This window comes from Phoca vitulina, unplaced genomic scaffold, assembly GCF_004348235.1.
Source record: "Phoca vitulina isolate PV1807 unplaced genomic scaffold, GSC_HSeal_1.0 scaffold11, whole genome shotgun sequence".
NCBI lineage: Eukaryota > Metazoa > Chordata > Mammalia > Carnivora > Phocidae > Phoca > Phoca vitulina.
The window spans coordinates 47,173,239-47,195,498 of NW_022589714.1; the positions used below are offsets into that span (position 1 = coordinate 47,173,239).

General features: G+C 47.5%; 1 protein-coding gene across 3 annotated transcripts in view; it reads right to left on the minus strand.

Moving 5' to 3' along the window:
* Positions 1–22,260, minus strand: part of ZNF76 (zinc finger protein 76) — a 33,882-nt gene that overhangs the window by 5,291 nt on the left and 6,331 nt on the right. For all 3 annotated transcript variants that reach the window (XM_032409968.1, XM_032409967.1, XM_032409969.1), the window contains exons 2-6: positions 9,524–9,692; positions 4,852–4,932; positions 4,663–4,740; positions 3,347–3,546; positions 261–377 (exon numbers count right to left, since the gene is read on the minus strand). In XM_032409968.1, coding sequence (XP_032265859.1) covers positions 261–377; positions 3,347–3,546; positions 4,663–4,740; positions 4,852–4,932; positions 9,524–9,596 — 549 coding nt within the window. In that variant the 5' untranslated portion in view covers positions 9,597–9,692. The remainder of the gene's footprint in view (positions 1–260; positions 378–3,346; positions 3,547–4,662; positions 4,741–4,851; positions 4,933–9,523; positions 9,693–22,260) is intronic.

Below are 22,260 nucleotides of genomic sequence, written 5' to 3' on the forward strand. Positions count from 1 at the left end.
TTTAGGGCTCAGAGGACCAGCACTGGCCACCTCCTTTATTCTGCCTCGTTAGCTGAGAAGCCACCTCCTCCAGAGGACCCTCCCTGATTCTCTTCCTTCCTGCACTCTTCTTGTGTGTCACAGACCCCTGGGCTGACATTTCGGTACACTCATCTCTTCCTTTCAGTAGGGCAGGGACTGGTTCTAGTCAAAGCAGGAAGTCAGAATTATAGCCTGGTGGGGAAAACAGTAAGGCTGAAAGGTGCGCGTGACCACCTTACCTTCAAGTGATGAGCAGTGGTGTAGAGACGCCCACAGCCTTTGTAGCCACAGCGGAATGCCCTGTCCCCAACCTGCTGTCCTTTGCCGTTATGGGGAGCCTGGCTGTCATGCAGGACCTGAGGAAAAAAAGTCTTGAGGTTCCTATCTGTATCCTCTTCAGTGACGAGAGGGAAGAGGTGGGATATAGGCAGCTTAAGACCTAACACACAGGGTTAAACCTGCCAGGGGGAGAAGGGCAACCGGGGGAGACAGACCGAGACAGACAGGAAACAGGCACTGAAGCACTCTGCAGGAGAAACAGCGCTTGCATGTGGAGTCCCCACCCACCTGTCATGGATACAGGGAGGACTCAGTGTCACAGGGGCTGTGACAACTATGGAAGAAAGGGCATCTCCCAGACAGCTAGGTACGTTTGCTGAGAGCCAGCACCCCCACTTTTTTTTTAATCTTTAAAAAAACCGTTTATTTACTTACTTATTTATGAGGCGGGGGGGAAGAGAGCGTGCAAGGAGCACGGTGGGGTGGGGGGAGAGGGAGAGAGAATCTTAAGCAGACTCCGAGCTGAGCGTGGAGCCCTACATGGGGCTCCATCTCAGGACGCTGAGATCATGACCTGAGCCGAAACCAAGAGTTGGGCACTCAACCAACTGTGCCACCCGGGTACTCCTTAAGATTTTATTTTTAAGTAATCTCTACACCTAGTATGGGACTTGAACCCACAACCCTGAGATCAAGAGTCCCACGTTCCACTGACTGAGCCAGCCAAGCCCCCCAGCAACCCCCACTTTTTTTTTAAAGATTTTTATTTATTTATTTGACAGAGACACACAGCGAGAAAGGGAACACAAGCAGGGGGAGTGGGAGAGGGAGAGAAGCAGGCTTCTAGTCTGACCTTGAGTGAGTCATTCTGCTCCCAGGCCTTAGCTCGTGCCTCTGAGAGGATGAGACAGGACTAGATGACCTCAGAGGTCACTTCCAACCCTCGATTCCCCTGACAGCCAGTGAGGCAGGGGAATGAAATCCGAACACCTGAATGGGTTAGCCCCCCAAGCAGGCCTGGCCAGGGAGCCCAAAGCGGGGCTCGATCCCAGGATCCTGGGACCATGACCTGAGCCGAAGGCATATGCTTAACGACTGAGCCACCCAGGCGCCCCCACCAGCAAGCCCCACTTTTGACCACACGCACCTAGGAGGCCACAGCTCTGGACGCCGTTATCCTCTGATGGGAGGAGACCCCTCCCTCCTTGTGGGAAACCTGTGCTCAGCAGGGGCATTAACAAGGGGGCTTGCTGTGGGGATACGCTCACCTGGGTTCACCAGGGTGAGGTACAAGAAGCAAACTGCAGAAACACCCAGGGAAGGGCCTGCAGGTGCTCACCAGAAGTTTCAGTTCTAACCACAGCACCAAGCTGACTGACCAGTCCCCCCTCCCCCCGCCCCATCTTCTCTCTTGAGAACATTGCTGGAGCCACCCACTTCCCACCTGCCCCGGGCTTCAGGGAGCCCTTACTGCTCTTCCGCTTTCCTGAGCAGGGTCCTGTTGGGACTGTCCCTTTCTTTGTTTCCGGGACATTCTGGCCTTCCCAGAAGCTCCTGAGGGCGCCTGGGTGGCTCAGTTGGTTGAGCGACTGCCTTCGGCTCCGGTCATGATCCCAGGGTCCTGGGATCGAGTCCCACATCGGGCTCCCCTTGCTCTGCGGGGAGCCTACTTCTCCCTCTGCCTCTGCCTGCCACTCCCCCTGCTTGTGCTCTCTCTCTCTCTGCTAAATAAATAAATAAAATCTTAAAAAAAAAAAGAAGCTCCTGAAACAGAAGTCTGGAAGGCACGGGGAGTAGGAGACGAATTGGTGAGGCCAAATTCATGGCAAGGTCTGTCTAGTCAGCTCCAGGTCAGGGGGTCAAGCAGCTGACAAAATTCCACACACTTAAACAGCTGGTGAATGGCGGGGGAGTGTCACAGGAGGCCAGGCCTGCTTGGCGGGCTAACCCATTCAGGTGTTTGGATTTCATTCCCCTGCCTCACTGGCTCTCGGGGGAATCGAGGGTTGGAAGTGACCTCTGAGGTCATCTAGTCCTGTCTCATCCTCTCAGAGGCACGAGCTAAGGCCTGGGAGCAGAATGACCCACTCAAGGTCAGACTAGGTGGCGGCAGAATCAGCACGGACCTCAGGGTTCATGATCCAAAGCCCAGTTGTCTTTCTAACAGCAGCAAGTCTCAAATATGGCTTCTAAAATACACCGCAGGGAACGGAGGGAGTGGGCAAAGCCCAAAGCAGTCTGCTGTCAAGTTTTGTGCTTCATGTTGGAAAGACATGAGAGTTTCCTCTTCTTCTCTGATACTGCTACGTAGTCTTATTATAAAAACAAGCCCCCCTCCCCAAATTTTGGGTAACATTAGTGCCCCAGGGAGCCCTGCCATGTCCACCCTGAGGCTCTGCAGTTCACCCCAGGGAGGGGGCCCCCCGGTTTGGCGTGCCCACAGATCTTGGTGCCCATGTCCCCCATGGGGGGGGACCACCACTCCGGCAGAGAGCGCGCCACCTGACTGACACAGGGGAGAGCCCTGATCTTCCTCCCTCGCAGCTGAGCTACTGTGCTGGCCCCACGTCCCAAGAATCCCAGCCGCTCTGCTGCATCTGCCCTCGTCACTGCCTACTGAGGTTATTCCCCCAAATGACTACATGAGTTGCAGAGAAGAAATAAATACGAGACCGGCTGACCTCGGTGGCCCGGAAAACTAATAAAAGTCACTGGCAAGGGCTTTCTCAGACAGCACAGAGGATTACTGTAACAACAGCCCAAGTGCAGCAGGCTCTAAGTCACCACCGTACAGATGTCACCGCTCTTCGAAGCTGCCTTCCCTCGGCCGAGACGGCATAAACTAGGGGGAGCGTCACCAGCTGTCAGTGGCCCCGGCCACGCTGTCACGCACGCTGTGGACAGATGTGTCGGGGGAGCCGGGGTGGAGGGGCAAGATGGGGAGTAGCTCGGGCCAGGCCCGAGCACAGGACGGCCCTTGTCCCCTAGAGTGGTGGCGGTCTGGGCCGAGGGAGCAGACGGGCCGCGTCAGGCTCCGCGAGCTCACCTTGCTGGCGTACTGCTCCAGGGCCACCACCGTGTCTGCGCCGAAGCCCTCGTCATCCTCGGCGGCCAGGTCCTCCAAGCCCACCTCTGTCTGCACGGCCAGGATGGCGCTGTCTGGCGGCACAGCCACGGGGTGGTGAATGTAGGCGGTGGAGCCGTCTTCCAGCTGGACGGCTTCCAGGGCACTGGGGTCATAACCCTCTGCGGGGAACACGCAGTTAGCCCCAAGGCCGCAAGAGGGCAAGGGATGTGGTGGGGACCCTGGCTTTAAGGTAACGAGAACTACATATACCAAGGAAGGTTTCGGCATCTTCTGGTCCCTCTCCTTGGTGATTCACTCTGGCTGGCTCTTCTTCTGGGGCCAGCTCTCCCGAGGACAAGGTCTCCTATGGAGCTCTGACTGGGAACTCACAAAGTCCCCAAGGAGCCGAGGGGACCATCATCATCTTGGCCTTAGATGACCACAAGAACCTCCTAACTGGTAGCCCTTTAATTCCCTCCAGGCTGCACAGCATCCAAAAGGATCTTTGCAGGACACACAGGAGATCATGTTATCTGATGGTTCCACTGCTTCCCACCGGTCTCAGGATAAAGACCAACAACCAAACCCTTATCTTGACACTCAAGCCCCAGTGCTCTGGCCCCTGCCTCTCTCATCTTACCTATCTTGCCCTCCCTGCCCCCCCCCCCACCCCGCCCCCGTCTGGCTCATAGCAGTTCCCTGAAATATGCCATTCTTCCTCCTCCCATCTCTGAGCCTCACATGCTGTTCCTGCTGTTCCCTGCCGTCCCTCTTCTTCCAGCTGAGTCTACCCTTCAGCTCTCAGCCTGAGCGTCACTTCCACGGAGAAACCCTCCCTGTGCTGGATCTCTGCTCATGATGATGAGTTCATCAGTAACCGTTCGTCTCACTTCTGTCTCCCGCTGGCCTCTGGAAGAGCAGGGACCATGCCTGCCTCCGTCCCCGCTTGTACACTCCATACCTAGTGCAATGCCTGGCATGCAGTAGTTGAGCAAGAAACCACTTGTAGAAGGGATAAACGGTTACTCCTCAGTACTTAGCCATCCTCGGGTCCTACTTAAAGCCCTAAGACTGCAGCTGTGGTAGAGACAAGGCCGCCATCAAGGCCCATGCTGTTGAGCTCAGGGGCTGTTTCCTGGAGGCAGAAATCGCCTCTCCGATGGTGGGCACCGGGGAAGGGAGGCAAGCCTGCTAATCCAGGTGAGCTTGGGCACTACAGCTCCCATGGCTATGCCCCAACCTCTGCCAGTTCTGCCTCCCTTCCGTCCCGCCAGTCGTGAGGACCGTGACCCCACCTTTGGGTGTGCGGTGTATGTAGGCCATGCTGCCATCTTCCAGCTGTACAGGCTGTCCATCCTCAAAGGAGAGAGGTTCTGTAAGGAGAGCAATGCTTGCCTCTCTCTGCAGCTCGATGCCATCCCACCCCTCCCTCGGTGGGGGCTGCCTGGCCTCCATGAGGCTGGGGTGTCTTGGGGTGCTCTCACCTTTCTGCACCGTCACTTGGTGAATGTATGCAGTGGTCCCGTCCTCGAGCTGGATCACTTGCCCTTCAAGCAGCTTCTCTCCTGTGAAGGTGGAAACAGAGAGAAGCAGGTCAGGCCCAGAAGAGGGCCAAGGGACACCTGCCTGCTTCTCCAAGAGGCCTGTTTGAGGCACAGTTTGCATGTCTAAGCACAGGTGACATGCTCCATGTCCCCTGCTCCCTGCCTCTCTGGGCCTGGGCCTCAATGCTACTGGGTGTGAAGACATCCCACCATGAGGAACCCTAGAGCCCCCAACAGATTCCCTTCTTCTACTCGAGGAGCAACTTCATTTAGTATTCCATACATGCCCAGTAAAGTGGGGACTTCCAGCCTAACAGTAAGCTGCCGAGACTGATCTAAATAGAGAACAAAGAATGCCCTGAAACCTGGAAAGACCTCAGTGGGTCAAAAATCAGCACTCTAACTGAACTAACAAATTGAAATACATTCCTTGTCTCCCACTGTGCAGCACACCCAGAACTAGACCTTCTAAGGCGGAATAGCTTAGTGGTTAGAAGCAAGTGGCTCTGGAACTGTCCAGGCATCCTGGGTTTGAATTTCAGCTCTACCTCTTACTAGCTGTGCGTTCTCAGCAGTTTATTTAACCTCTCTGTGCCTCAGTTTCCTCCTCTTAAAAAGAGGATTAAAAACCATGTCTTGGGCACCTGGGTGGCTCAGTTGGTTAAGTGACTGCCTTCGGCTCAGGTCATGATCCTGGAGTCCCGGGATCGAGTCCCGCATCGGGCTCCCTGCTCGGCAGGGAGTCTGCTTCTCCCTCTGACCCTCCTCCCTCTCATGCTCTCTGTCTCTCATTCTCTCTCTCTCAAATAAATAAATAAAATCTTTAAAAAAAAAAAACAAAAAAAACCAAAAAAACAAAAAAAACCGTGTCTTTGTCACTGGGTTGCTGTGAAGGTTAAATGAATTAACGAATATAAAACAATGCCAGGAGTGTGGGTAGTCAGCCCTCAATAAGCCTTAGCTTTTTAAAAAAATTTATTTATTTGGAGAAAGAGCTAGCGGCAGGGAGGGGCAGAGAGAGAGGGAGAGAGAGAAACTTTAGCAGACTTCTGCCCTGAGTGCAGAGCCCGAAGTGGGGCTCAATCCCACAACCCTGAAATAACGACCTGAGCCAAAACCAAGAGTCGAATGCCCAACCGACTGCACCCCCCCAGGCGCCCCAAGCCTTAGCTTTTATCATCATAAACCTGATCTGCATTTTAGAAGAGAAAATAAAGCAACAGGGAGCTAATGTGAACGCAACCGCTGTGCTACTGTGCGTCCTCCAGGCCTTGTTCCACTGCCGCTGTGGGGACTGTCTCCTTCATTCACCTCTGACCTTTTCATTTCAATTTTCTAATTAAAAGATGACTCACCTGAGGCAACAAGCAAGCAGTATAAAACATAACAAGACTCCAGAGTTCCTGAGATATTACCGTTCCTTTGCCTCAGATCCTTACTGGGAAGCACTTTTTTTTTTTTTTTTTAGAATTTATTTTTTTTTTTTTTTTTTTAAATGGGGGGGGGGGGGGTGGGGCTTACTGGGAAGCACTTCTTTTTTTTTTTTTTTTTTTTTTAAAGATTTTTATTTATTTGACAGAGAGAGGCACAGCGAGAGAAGGAACACAAGCAGGGGGAGTGGGAGAGGGAGAAGCAGGCTTCCCGCAGAGCAGGGAGCCCGATGTGGGGCTCGATCCCAGGACCCCGGGACCATGACCCGAGCTGAAGGCAGACGCTTAATGACTGAGCCACCCAGGCGCCCCCTGGGAAGCACTTCTAAGAGCAACAGGCTCTTTGGTTTAGAATTAGGATTAGACAGGGATGCGTGGGTGGCTGAGTTGGTTAATCGTCTGCCTTTGGCTCAGGTCATGATCCCCGGGTCTGAGATCGAGTCCCACATCAGGCTCCCTGCTTAGCGGGAAGCCTGTTTCTCCCTCTGCCCCTCACCCTGCTTGTGCTCTCTCTCTATGACAAATAAATAAATTAAAAAAAAAAAAAAAACTTTGTAGAATTAGGATTCAACAGGCCTTTCCTCATGTCCAAGTTTCCCAGGGGATGAGAGGGAACGAAGCGAGAAAGGTAAGAAGGGAGAGGGAAGAGCTTGTGACAAGTGGTTTGCTTACTCCTTTCTTCAGGAGTTTCAGGTTTAGGAATTTGAACTCTTATGATGTGGGGAAAAGACCAGGCACTGCTTCTAGCCTACCTCTGCTAACTCCCCTGCAGAAGAATTCCCATACTCGCCTCCACACCGAGTCTTCTCGGGTCAGGAACCCACAGTTCTACAACCCAGCCGAAGCCAGGTGAGGTAGAGACAAAGGTAAGATGTAGGAGAAAGGCAGGCAGACGAGGGCAGACCCCCTCACCGCCTCCCATCAGCAAGCCACGGGCTTCCCTGCATTTAACGCCTTATCTGTCGCGGCCAGGGCACTGCACTTGGGGTTCTGAGAGCAGGAGCAGACTTCTGCTAGCACAGCGGCTATTGCTTCAAGGCACGAGACCAAAGGTTGAGAAGAGTTACTTGGGAAAAGATTTCAACCCAGAATCACCTCGCACACCAGAGACGACAATGCGGAGGGCCGGGTGGGGACGTCAGCTGACTGACACGGCCCTCATGTCCCATGATGGAGAGGTGGCCATATGTTTCCGTTTGCCCCGAAAGGTCCCAGTGCATTTTTATTCACAGCACACTCTTCCACTCTCAAAAGTGTTGGGCTTGAAGAACACGTTTTACGCTTACCCTGATGATAGACAAAGCTCATAAACCGTTAGAGCTGCCTGCTGCCTAAGCTGGCCCCAGGGAGAGCTGGCCGCTGACAAGGGACAGTGGCCTGGTCAAGAGCTGCAGGGGAGCTCGCCAGGGGGAGTGTGGTCCTGGTTCCCGAAGGCCGGCTCTCCCCTCAGGAGTGTGAAATCGGTTGTGTGTGAGTCTGTGTGTGCACACGCTGCAGGAACCAGAGAATGGCGACGAGACAGAGAGAGGAACGGGGAGGTGGGCGAGGCAAGGAGACCCACACAAAAAAGGGGAAGACGTAAGAAAAGAGGGTGGCTTTCTCAGGCCAAGCGTGGCCACTTGCTTTTTATTCACCCACTCGACCATTAATTCACAGCAGAAGACCGAGGCATGGGAAATAACTGGGTCCAGGGAGCAGACGCAGCCATTTTTCCAGGCTTCCTAAGTTCTTCCATCTCATTCTGCTGTGACTGAGCAGAGGGGCAAGACCTGTGATGGGGAGTCTGCCAACAGAGAGTTTCAGGCTTCAAAGGTATTCCAGAGAAGTTCCGCTCTCAAGCAGACGAAGCCAACCAGGCCCACACATCATAGACAGCTCTTGACAAAAAACCTTTCCAGAAGGCAACCCTGCCCGCCAACACTGTCATATGGAAAGAGCTTACTGAGGAGATTAAGGGGCCTCTTTGTCGTCATCAGGAAGCAGACAATTTAAAATAAAATCAACAAACAATTTCTCTGGGGAACTGAAATACACTTCACAATGTGTTGAGATGACGGCGGACAATGTTGCAATGATAGTGCATTCACGAGGATGGTGGAGCTCACAGAGTCCAGAAGAGGCAAAATAAAGACCAGGAGCGAGGCGATGTTTGCCCAGTGCTGTCCAAGGAAGACAGGCAGGCCATCTGGCACGCCTGAGAATGCTGGTGAGAAAGGAGGCTGTCACAGCGGTGAGTGTCCCTGGCCCGAAGGCCCTGTCCTTCAGTGACACTCAGTTCTGACTCCACACCCACCTTGATTTTAAGTTTCTTGAGAATGGAATTTCAGGTGATTCCAAATTTCAGGTAAACAGCAAACTCTTTTTCAGTACTAGTGCTACTATTTTACTACTTTTATTTTATTTTCTTAAGATTTTATTTATTTATTTGAGAGAGAAAGAGAGAGCACATGAGCAGGGCCAGAGGGAAAGGGAGAAGCAAACTTCGCACTGAGCAGGGAGCCCAACTTGATCCCAGGACACCCGATCACGACCCGAGCCTAAGGCAGATGCTTAACTGACTGAGTCACCCAGGCGCCCCATTATTTTACTATTTGTAGTGCTTAATCCCATGTTTATAGTTATCTATCCCATGCAGTATTTGGGACATACTTTACTACAAAATTATTGTCTATCTGCAATTCAATTTTTTTTTTTTCAATTCAAATTTAACTGTATACCCTGTATTTTTATTCCTGGCAACCTTAGTGGGGCCTAAGGCATGAGATCTATGCTTGGGTGTCCCCCTCTGTACCTGGCTTAACTTACTTGAAAGTTTCTAGAGAGCACTGAGAAACTGGACTTATCTGAATTATTTGAAAAGCGGGAAAACATATAACCAGCAGAGTGTTCATTCATTTCCAGAAATATTTATGAACTACTTACAACATGTAAGGAATTCTGCCTTTCAGAGGTCTTAGTTCCTCCAGCTGGGCTAGTCTGATTTTCTAGGCTGGCCTGCCTCGATGGCATTTTCTTTTAAAGAGTTCCCATTTTGTCAATGACCTCAAGAAATTCTCATGCCGAGTAAGTTGTGGCATGCAAGCGGGAGTGCATGGTGGTGGTGGTGAGACTCTGAGAAGGGGACACTCCTCTCCAGAGGCTGGGGGACAGGGTGAGATTCTGGGGTACCTGGAAATACTCACCTTTGACAGCTTGCTGGACATAGGCTGTCGTCCCATCACTGAGGGTCACCGTTTGCAGCCCCAAGCTCTCCATGGCAAACTGCTACTCGTACACTCAGACATGAAGTTGGCTTCTGGCCAGCACCAAGAGCCACAGCTGAGGTCAGAGATTTCCTTCTGGGTCACAAGTCTGAGAAAATGGACAGTGTCACATTATGAGTTGCACAGCTTCCTCCTGCTACAAGGACACATAAAGAAAGAGTGAATGAGGCCAACCAAGAAGAAAAAGATGAATTCTTCAAAGTATAGAACTATGCTGGCTTTTGTGAAGGTTCACAATATAAATATTGAAGAATTCTAAAAGTTGAGCATACAACAGAAGCACGCCAGCCAAACTGGTTGTAAAGTAAGATTCATTGATCAAAACCCACTTTTAAACTCACTCTCCTGGGGCGCCTGGGTGGCTCAGTTGGTTAAGTGTCTGCCTACGGCTCAGGTCATGATCCAGGGGTCCTGGGATCGAGCCCCGCATCGGGCTCCCTCCTCAGCAGGGAGCCTGCTTCTCCCTCTCCCTCCGCCCCTCCCCCTGCTCAAGCTCGCGCTCTCTCTCTCTCAAATAAATAAATAAAATCCTTAAACTCACTGTCCTTAGAAGGAAGCCCCGTTAAAGGCAGGCTGCCAGCCCCAGTGCTGCTGGTTCTGGGGAGCACACATCACATCTCTACACATTCCAACAGCTCTCCTATGCTCGGACCTATCCATCCACTGGCCTTGTTGACTATCGTCAGGGAACATCCCACAGGCATCACAAACAGAATGAGGCCCCAACAGAACTCATCATGTGCTCCCCAGAACTCTTCTCTTCCAGTATCCCCCATCCCTGGGCTAGCATTTCCAGCCACCCAGAATTGGTGGGGTCATCCTTGATTCCTTCTTTGCCCTCAAAAGTCTAGATACACCACTATCTGACACCAAAAATTAACTCAAAAGGGATTAAAGACTTGAATGTAAGACCTGAAACCATAGAACTCCTAGACGAAAACATAGGTGGTAAGCTCCCTGACATGGTCTTGGCTATAATTTTTGGATTTGACACCAAAAGCAAAGGAAACAAAAGCGAAAATAAAAAAGTGGGACTACATCAAACTAAAAAAGGTCCTGCACGGCGAAGGAAACCATCAACAAAATGAAAAGGCAACCTACAGAAAGGGAGAAAACATCTGCAAATCATATATCTGATAAGGGGTTAATATCCAAAAGATACAAAGAGCTCATACAACTTAACAGCAAATACCCCAAACAATTCAATTAAAAATCAGGCAGAGGATCTGAATCGACATTTTCCAAAGACATCCAAATGGCCAAAAGGTACATGAAAAGATGCTCAACATCCCTAATCATGAGAGAAATGCAAATCAAAGCCACAATGAGATATCACCTGTTAGAATGGCTATTGTCAAAAAGACACAAAATAGCAAGTGTTGGGGAGGACGTGGAGAAAAGGGAACCCTTGTGCACTGTTGGCGGGAATGGCAATTGGTGTAAATTGGAAAACAGTATGGAGGTTCCTCAAAAAATTAAAAATAAAACTACCATATATGATCCAGCAGTTCCACTTCTGGGTATTTGTCCAAAGAAAATAAAAACACTGACTTGAAAAAATATACACATTCAGCATTATTTACAATAGCCAAGACATGGAAAACTTAAGTGTCCATGGATGGATGAATGGATAAAGAAACTGTGGTGCATATATACAACAGGATATTATTTCGCCATAAAAAATGGAAATCTTGCCATCTGTGACAACATGGATGGACATAGACGGTATTAAGCTAAGTGAAATAAGTCAAAGACAAATACCATATGATCTCACTCATGATTGGCATATAAAAAATCCAAAAAACACCCAAACTCATAGATACAGAGAACAGATTGGTGGTTGGGGGTAGGCAAAATGGATCAAGAGAGTCAAAAGGTACAAACTTCCAGTTATAAAATAAGTAAGTCATGGGGATGTAATGTACAGCATGGTGACTATAGTTAATAATACCGAATTGCATATTTGGCAGTTGCGAGGAGAATAAATCTTAAAAGTTCTCAACATAAGAAAACAATCTGTAATCATGTAGGGCGATGGATATTAACTAACTGGTGATCATTTTGCAATACATACAAATATTAAGTCATGATGTTGTACATCTAAAACTTAAATATAATGTACATCAATTATACCTCAACTAGAAACAATTTTTAAAAACTTAAGAAGTCTATGTACCTATTTCAGATATCACCTCTCACATCTTAACTACTGTAAGAGCCTACTAATGTATGTCCTCAAATAAGCTCTTGCCTGTTTCCTAGGCATTTTGTAATATTGTGTCAGACTTTTAAAAAAAGTTCAAGGGCACATGAGTGGCTCAGTGAGTTAAGCATCTGCCTTCCACTCAGGTTGTGATCTTGGCGGGGGGGGGGGGGGGGGGGGGGGGGGGGGGGGGCGCGCGGCTAGGATGGAGCCCCGTGTCAGGTTCCCTGCTCAGCAGGGAGTCTGCTTCTCGCTCTCCCCGCCCCCTCCCCCACTCATGCTCTGTCTCTCTCAAATAAATAAAATCTTTGGGTGAAAAAAAAAGTACAAACCTAAATCCACTACTTCCTTGATCAAAACTCTTCAAAAGCCTCCTATGGCCACCTTGCAGGCAAGGCTGGGAGCTGTTATAAAGCCCTGCAGCCCTTGGCTCCACCTCTTCCTAGCACTCACACACCTAGTCACCTACTTCAGTACTTATCACTGCCTCTTTCACATTTGTTGCCCACACAGGACTTTGGGCTCCAGCCTGGTTTCTGGTTCACCGTGGGCTCTCTGCAAATCCTTGTGGAGTGACTCACCAGGTCCTTGTGTGCAAGGAGGGAAGTGCTGGAGCATCCTGCTGGCAGACTTCCTCTGCATTGGTGATCAGCCTACTTGAGCCAGAGCCCATAGCTGTGAAGCCTTGTTCTGGGTTTAGCAGTTAAGATTCTCACTGCCCATCCACAGAATTCCCCTGGACTTGGGACCTGGACTGCCTACTTGGTACTCACTATCTGCCAACTGATCTTCTCCATCAGTGCTGCCCAAACTGTTTTCATGTCGGGGCACCCAGAGAGAAGGATGTTTGTACGCAGCAGATGGCTTCTGCTTGAAGCCAGGAGCAACCAGCTGGGGCTCTGGCAGCCCCAAGGGCTGAGCGGGTCAATATCTTTACATAACTATAGCCCACTTGTGACACACTGGTTGGGATGTTCTACTTTAGACTTGGCATCCCCATTAGAATTATTCATTCATTCTGCCCATAACCATTTACTGAATGGGCTAAGCTACTACTAGCAGTAATAGTGAACAGTGCTGTAAAGGAACAGGGTACTAGGCATTTTATACATAGTAACTCATTTAATCCTCACAACGATCCTATAATTACTGTTATTATCCTCATTTTATAGTTGAGGGAATTGAAGCCTGAGACACTAAGTAACTTGGCTCAAGGCTGCACAGCTAATAAGTGGGAGAGGAGAGGGGCGCCTGGGTGGCTCAGTCGTTAAGTGTCTGCCTTTGGCTCAGGTCATGGTCCCAGGGTCCTGGGATCGAGCCCTACATCGGGCTCCCTGCTCAAGGGGAAGTCTGCTTCTCCCTCTCCCACTCGCCCTGCTTGTGTTCCCTCTCTTGCTGTGTCTCTCTCTGTAAAATAAATAAATAAATAAATAATAAATAAATAAATAAATAAATACTCAGCCCCTGATTAAAAAAGAAAAAAAAGAAAAAGGTGGGAGAGGAGGATTTTGAATCCAGGCCATCTGGCTCCAGAGTATGCTCTTAAATACTTTACTATGCAGCCTAGTACGGAGGTTTTTTTGCTAAAGCCACCTGAAAACAATATTTTGGTGTGCAAGCTTGTGCATTTTTCTGAAAAGAAGGGAGTTTAAGATTGTCCTGAGTGTCTCACAGGGGTTAAAGGTAAAGAACCACTGGTCTAGATGGGAATTCTGGCATCTGACCCATCTCATCTGGTCTACTAGGATCCTGGCAGTGACCCCAACCTTGCCCAGAGCCCTGATAACCACAAGCTCTGGTCCTGACCTCTCTTGGTCTGCTCCCTGACCTTCGACTTTCAGAGTCTCAAGCAGGGAGAGAAATTCTTTTGGTAACCTGTTTTTGTTAACAGCATTGTCAGAATAAGGACACACATGAGACCTAGGTCTGAAAACAAAGCAGGTTATAGGTTGAAACAGGATGACAAAATGCCCTCAAATCTGTATGGCTGACCGCTGTGGCTGCTTCAGCAATAGCTGGTTTAATTGAGCACATCTGTACTCTACTGGGACTTTCTGAGGAAAATCCGCAGCACGGTTAACAACACAGGTTCCGGAGTCAGACAGCCCGGGCTCTAACCCAGGCTCTACCTCTTTGAAGCTGTGTACCCCTGGGCAAGTCACTGAACCTCTCTGAGCTTCAGACGCCACTTGTAAAACAAATGGGGCTAATAATAGCACCTTCGTCACAGGTTGCTGTAAGCATTAAATAAGGTCACATATGTCAGCCTTTAGCACAGTGCTGGCACATAAGAAGTACCCTAGAAAAACTGGCTCTGAGGGGGAGGGGATGGAAGAGGAACAAAAAGGAAGTGCTTTCGAAGCAACGGGCAATTTCCAAAAGGTAGCCAAACAGTGGCAACAGCCCTGGACTAGAAGTCTGCAGAAATGGCTTCTAATCTCAATTCTACCTCCTGCGACTGCCTCTTTAGCTGTAAAGTGAAGTGCTGCCCCAGATGACCCTAAAATCCTTCCCACTGCTTGTGCTAATTACATTTACCACACAGACAGCCCTTAACGGAGCCAACCACTGTTCAAAGCACTTTACCTATATTAACTCTTTTAACCTTAAAAGTAACGCTATGAAGAAACAGGTACATTATCCCCACTTTATGGATGAGGTGACTGAGGCTTAGAGGTAGAGTAATTTATTCCAAGGTCCCACAGCTAGGAAATGCGGAAGCCAGGATTCCAAGCCAGGCTGGCCGGCCCGGGTCCATACCTCTCAATACCCCGTGCATTTCTTCCTTCTGCTAATCCAGTGTGACACAAAACACTTGACTATTGATTAACTTTCCTCTCACCCACAGTAACTTAAACCCAGTCCTCTTGGACCTGACCACAATGGAAAGAGGGACGAGCTGGTAGCCACATTTCAGAAAGTAACGCTTCTTAGACTCAAAGAAAACAAATCTCCACTCCTTCACATATTCTCATGTCCAGGCTAAATATTCAATTTTCCTCCTTAAGCCCATAATATAAACCTTTAAAACAGTCCACTCTGGCTCTCCAGGCTTTCCTGCTCTCTGCTGCTGCCTTCCAACAGGGCCTGACCGTGGGTGGGGAGAAGGTGCTCCGTGGCGGCCACGCGTGTACAAGGGTCTGACCGCCATTTCTCTCCCTTTCCTTTGTGAAACGATGCTTTCCTCGGACTCCTGTGCTGGTACTAAACTAACAACAGTGATACTGGCAGCCAAAGAGAGGCCTGTCACTGCCTCTGGACGGCTGTGACTGCGCATTTCCTGCCTGCACTTGACATTTCAGATTCATAACTCCCGTGGCCTTCTGAGCAAGGATGGAGGGGGAGCAGGGGCAGCTGCTCTGTTTTCTCCTTGTAGGGTATAAGGTTTGTCAGCTCCCCAGTGACCTAAGCTGGGTGTAAGGGAGGGACAGACTGGGGATTGTGGAGGGGAGAGAAGAGCCATGACAGTGGGTAGGGATGAATAGGGAGTACTCCCAGACTCTTCCAGAACTTGCAGCCAGCTTCTGTTTGTTGCATTTTAAAATGAACTTAACCTATTGTTGGCTCTGATGCAGGAAAGAGCCCTATGGCTTCATAATACATAAATGTTTCCTAATGTAAAAACGTAAATTATCATTTATCAGGGAGAGAGGACATTTAGAAAAGCTTTTTGGATACTTCGGATCTTTAGGCCTTTCTATGAAACAAGATGTGCTTCAATTGTCTCCTCAAAGCAGAAAAATAAGTGCCACGAAACACGGGAAACTAGATGGCAGCTATATATTTGTGTTCCTCCACTTTGGCACGGTTCAGATCTCATCTGACCCACACCCAAGCTAGGCTGCCTTGACCACAGGCACCTGTTCACTCTTCCATCATTTTCTGCCAACCCAAACTCCTCGGACATTTGCAACAAGGCTTTCTGTGCTCTGCCTCAGCCAGCCCAGAGGATAACTGTATTTAGAAGCCAAAAGAAAAAAAGAAGAAGAAGAAGAAAAAGAAAGAAAAAAAGAAAAAAACTAAAACATTTGCTTGGAAGGAGAAGAATGTTCAAATTTGGGGGGGCATGGAAGACTTAATTTTCACTCAGAAAATTCCTCATTTGGAAATAAACAAAACTTCTCAGAGAGGACAAAGTGACATTATGTTGGGAGAGACAGAGGCTGAGCGAGTCAAGTGGCAAACAAATGAGAACCAGATTTGGAAGAGCTGTAGTAAAATGATTCAGTATTTGTTATTATAGAAAAGGACTTCAATGCACACACAAAAACCCTACTGAAACAGGCTTGGTTCTGTGGGTTTTCAAACAGTAAAGAGAAAACAGGAAATTAATAACAGAAACTTGCATTAACATAACACACATTTAAAACATCAGCTAAGCATCTCTTTGCAAAAGGCACATTGATTTTAAAAGCCCAAATCACTTTTTAGTATGGTTCCTATTTGGCTACTACAATTTTTATAGATTTTAATTAGTCACAGAAAAGAGAGTAATTAGGCAAAGCGGATTATTTTTAATTCCAAAGGGCAATGAAAATGCATACCCCTTTACTAGCTGAACAGAATTCATTTAAACTAAAACAGGTAACTTAATTAAAACCTAATTTTCAGTCCTAAGTTTACGGTGAATTTTAACACCTTAGTTTGTAAACACCGAACACAGAATCATGGCTGAGCTTCAAACCCACCTTTAGTCCATGGAAAGAAAAGTCCAGAATAAAGTCATTTTGGAAGGGTGATCCTAAGGGTGTGCTTTATACCAATATGCAAATTAATACAGATATTACCAAGTTACATCTGACTTGTTTCTGGGGGTCACTGCTGGCTTGGGAAGGGCTATTTTTTTTTTTTTTTAAGATTTTATTTATTTGACAGAGAGAGAGAGCCAGAGCACACAAGCAGGGGGAGTGGCAGGCAGAGGGAGAGGGAGAAGCAGGCTCCCCACTGAACAGAAAACCCAGGACCCTGGGAACCTGACGGGAGCCGAAGACATACGCTTAACTGACTGAGGCACCCAGGGAAGGGCTATTTGAAAATGAAACATGCCATCAGCCATCAGGAAGGACTGGATCATCATAGTTATTTAGGAGCTTCAAGTTATTTAAAAACATCACCCCAGGGGCGCCTGGGTGGCTTAGTCGTTAAGCGTCTGCCTTCGGCTCCCGTCATGATCCCAGGGTCCTGGGATCAAGCCCCACATTGGGCTCCCTGCTCAGCGGGAAGCCTGCTTCTCCCTCTCCCACTCCCTCTGCTTGTGTTCCCTCTCTCGCTGTGTCTCTCTCTGTCAAAATAAATAAATAAAATCTTTAAAAAAATAAAATAAAATAAAATAAAAACATCACCCCAGGACTAAAAGGTTTAATTTATTCCATCAGTTCATTAAATTGGAACAAGATCCAAATCTCAACTAGGAAGAAAAGGTAGTTTTTGCTTTTGAAGCAAAAGAAAATCAAGTCAAAAGAGAGGTTTAAAAAAAAATCAGTATTAAGGGAAAATATTAAAGAAAATATAAGACATGATATTAAAAACACATGCAACCTAAACGTACACTTAAAAATGGTTAAGACAGTGAATTTTATGTTGCGTGTATTTTACCACAATAAAAAAAATTGGGTGGAAAAAAAGAAACACACACAGACACATATAAACTTCCAAGAACAGTATCAAATTCTCATTGGACAAATAAGGCTAGAGTATGAATTCATGCAAGAAAAACACTAGTAGTAAATAAATAATTCAAAAAAGGTTTACTCTCATTAGTAATTAAAGTACAAGACAAAATAATCATGGTGGTATTATACTTATCCCATTACCATAAATCAAAGTAAAAATATTAACATCCAACAGACAATGAGATACCACTACACACCTATCACAATAGCCCAAATCCAAAACAGTGATAACACTAAATGCTGGCAAGGATGTGGAAGAACAGAACTTTCATTTGTTGCTGGTGGGGATGCAAAATGGTACTGTGGAAGGCAGTCTGGCAGTTTCTTACAAAATTAAACAGTCTTACCAAATGATCCAGCATTCCTACTCCTAAATGGGTTGAAAACTTACGTCCACAGAAAACCTGCACATGGATGTTTATAGCAGCTTTATTCCTAATTGCCAAAAGCTGGAAGCAACTAAGATGTCCTTCAATAAACAAACTGTGGTACATCCAGACAATGGAATATATTTCGGTGATAAAAAGAAATGAGTTATTAAGTCATGAAAAGACATGGAAGAAACTTACATGCATTTTGCTAAGTGGAAGAAGCCAATCTGAAAAGGCTACACACAGTATGGTTCCAACTATATGACTTCTGGAAAAGGCAAAACTATAGAGACAGGAATAATATCAGTGGTTGCCAAGGATGCGGGGGTGGGAGAGGAGGGATGCACAGATGGAGCGCAGGGCATTTTTAGGTCAGTGAAACGGTTCTGTAATGGTGGACATATACCTGACATTATGTATTTGTCAAAACCCATAGAATATACAGCACAAAGGGTGAACCATAATGTAAACTATGAACTTTAGTTAATAATAATGTATCAATATTGGTTCATCAATTGTAGCAAATACACCACACCAATGCAAGATGTTAGTAATAGGGAAAACCAGGAACTGGGGAGGGAAGGGGGACAAATGGGAACTCTGCATTTTCTTTCTTTTTTTTTTTTTTTCAGCATTCTTACAAAGCCTTTATTTGTTTCATGTGCATTTTCTTTTTTTTTTTTAATTATTTTTTTAAAAAGATTTTATTTATTTACGTATTTGTCAGAGAGAGAGCACAAGCAGGGGGAGCAGCAGGCAGAGGGAGAAGCAAGGTCCCCACTGAGCCAGGAGCCTGATGCGGGACTTGTTCCCAGTACCCTGGGATCATGACCGGAACTGAAGGCAGACGCCTAACCAACTGAGCCACCCAGGCACCCCTCTTTTTTTTTTTTTTTTTTTTAAGATTTTATTTATTTGAGAGAAAACGAGTGAGAGCATGAGCCAGGGGAGGGGCAGAAGAAGGGAGGGAGAAGCAGACTCTCCGCTGAGCAGGGAGGCCAATGCAGGGTTTGATCCCAGGAGCCTGGGATCATGACTGAAGGCAGATGTTTAACCGACTGAGCCACCCAGGTGCCCCAGGAACTCTCTGCATTTTCTATTCAATTTTTCTATAAACCTAAAAATGCTCTAAGAAATAAAGTCTGTTAATTAAAAAAAAAATCCAACCATCGATGTTGGCAAAGCCAGGAGGCAGGCACAAACGGGCATTGCAGACAGCGCTAGAGACTGCTCCAGGCTTTCCAGAGGACAAACCATCAATTCTTAACCCCACCGGGGAAGGCTCAGGATCTGAGATCTAAGAATCTCATCTTCATAATTCATTCCACAAAAAGAATGCACAGAAAATATAGCTACTTGCACAGGGTGCTTGTTTAAGCCTTTGGGACAAGAACCATGAAGCCCATCTGGATGAATGGAAGAAAGTGAACAAACGAACACTAAGTGAAACAAGACATAAGGTTGAACACTCATCCAGTTTCAACTTGCAGACACCTTAACTCCAAGTGAGGTGAGAACGAAAGAGGCCAAAAAGAGATGAGCAGGTGCACTAAAAGGAAGGGGTATAACCTTTAAAAAAGATAAAGTCACTGAGATGAAAAGAAACCAGCTGAGAGGTACTTCTCTAGTGGACACCAAACGCATTTGCTTGGTTACCAGCTCCTCCTTCTTGGGGTCTCCCTTTATTCCCCCACAGCCCTCCCATCACTAGCTGCACCTCGTCCCTGCCAAGTCCTGCAGGAAAAGACATCTATTTCTCCTTTAATTCATGCTAGTCTAAAGACTGAGGTAGGGAACTTCTTCCTCTAGGATTTTCCTTTCTTCTAACCACCAGAGGTCTGGTGGCTATCTTTTTACATGTGGTATTCCTCATACTGGGCTGTGTTGGGCTTTGTATGTCTTGAGGAATAGAGTGTCAAGGTGGGGTCCCATTATTCAGTATGCTATGTTGATCTGTAGGTGATCTGTATATATTTTTTAAAGATTTTATTTATTTATTTGACAGGAAGCAAGAGAGCACAAGCAGGTGGAGCAGCAGAGGGAGAGGGAGAGGGAGAAGCAGGCTCCCCACTGAGCAGGGAGCCTGATGGAGGGCTCGATCCCAGGACCCTGGGATCATGACCTGAGCCGAAGGCAGACGCTTAACTGACGAAGCCACCCAGGGGCCCTGGTGATCTGTTTATTTTTAACTCAGACCAATGTCTATGAGGCTGTGGGGGAAACACGCAGAGTCTTCCATTGCTGGGGGAGTATACATCGGTATGAGCTCTATGTAGGGCAATTTGGCAGTACTGATCAAAAGTACAAATGTACCTACCAGCTGACCCAGCAATTTCAGGTCTAGTCTGCAGGAAGACATACACATGTGGAAAATGGCACGGGTCTAAGGTTAGTCATGGCACCCCTGTACGTAGTAATAGCAAAAACATTAAAAGCAGCATAAATGTCTATCAATATGGAACTTCTATACGATGCAGACATAGGTAAATGAGGAAGGTCCTCCCATATTGACATGCAAAGATCTCCAAAACATATTAAACAAAAAAATGGGAAGGTATAAAACAGTGCTTTCTGTACGCCGCCACTGGAATAAAAAATCTGTGGCAAGACGGTCGAGAAATGACTAACTAGGGTTGGCTACAGAAGGGTAACTGAGTGACTGGGGAATAGCAATGCAAGGTTGACTTTTCACTGAACTTAGGGCTCGTGAATGTCTTATCTATGTTAAAGAAACAAATACAAATACATGAATGAAGAAGAAAGTCTGAAAGCATGCCTTGCACTCCTTTTGTTGGCTACAAGAATATGTGATTCTCCATTCAGGAGGCATGGCTAGTTCAGTGCTGACAGCATAGATTTGAGGTTATAGGTTTGTAGCAAAACCACATCTGAAAACTTAGCTTCACAATTCATGGACCATATGGAAAGGTGATCAAGCTGAGCATGAAGCAACAGCGAATCTACCAGGACCTGGGACCATGCTGGCTCTAGCACATGTGGACCCGGCCTGCTCACAAGGGTGGGGGGCGGGGGGGGGGGAGTCCGGCTGAGTGGTGGCTGAGCAGGGGCTGCCTTTGTCCCTCCCTGTTTCTGTGGCCTCAGGCAGGACATCCTAGGTTGAGAGGATGATATTCTCAGAGAGAACTCTGATCTTAGGGACACCCTCCACATCTAAGCCTTAGGTTGGTTCTACAATCTCACAGAGCCCCCATTTCCTTGGTTCTTATCATAACTGCGTGCGTGTCATGCTTTATCAGCTATCCCACGGCAGCGGGGACTTCCAATAAATGCAGTGAGAAACAGTACCAAGCTAGCAAGTTGTATCTGGGCTTCTCAGAGATGAACCATTTACTGAGGGCAAGCTCAGGGTGAACATTAACCCAGAGGCACCAGAAGAAGTGCTCTGATTTCTGGCTGGTGACAGTCTAATGTGCTGTGAGGCTTTGAACATCACATCCAACAGCCCAGATCTTTTTGATTCTGGGCTCTAAGTGAGAAGCCTAAATAGGCCCTGCGCTTCTTACCAGCAAAACAGAGACAACTGCATAGGATCCCTGAGACACTCACGTCGACAGCCATTTCTCTACCTTGACTGAGAGCGCTGCCAAGGCAAGAGGCATCTGAGGTTTTGTCAGTAGCTTAAGGCCACTGGTTAAAGACAAAGGCTTTAGCTGAACTTGGATTTTAGCTCAGTGGTTTTGTTTCACTCACCAGGACAAAATTTAATTCTCATTCCATTAAATGAAAGATGATGATTACATATCCACTCTAAACAAATTTTGTGGGTGACCTGTCAATGAAGATGGGCTGTATCCTATACTCTTGTTTAGCTGGTCAGAGACTCTCCTTACAATATAAACACTGAGATCTAAACGACACAAGGATAAACACGGCACAGCGACTGTGCTTCCAGATGCAGTGAGGGGATTACTCTGCCACAGTATGTGTCCTCCTTAAATCGGACTCTTATGGGGGGAAAATAACACACTCCTACCTGCTTATAACTTACGTTGCTTGAGAGCATGTGTTTTGGTGTAATCAGCATCTAACAATGTGTCATTAGATCACATAGCTAACCGAGCTCTTTGGCTCAAATCTGAATCCGAAATCAGCTCCACTTACTGTGAATGAGCTCTAACGGAAACTCCTGAGGCCAGATTTGAAACCATCTACTACAGAACTAGGAGCTCCTGAAGAGAAGATCCTAGCAGAGGAATAAATGTTGAAAGAATGAAGGAGGGAAGAAACTGAGTCCCACCACCCCAGCTCTTCCCCAGCCCCACCACGTTTCCTCGCTTGGGATATCATCTTGCCTCGTCTCTGACATCCACGTTCACTTTTCTCCCAGACCCAGGTCAAGCACAGGCTTTCCCTGGCTAATGTCACACCAGACCACCAGACTCTGGCCTG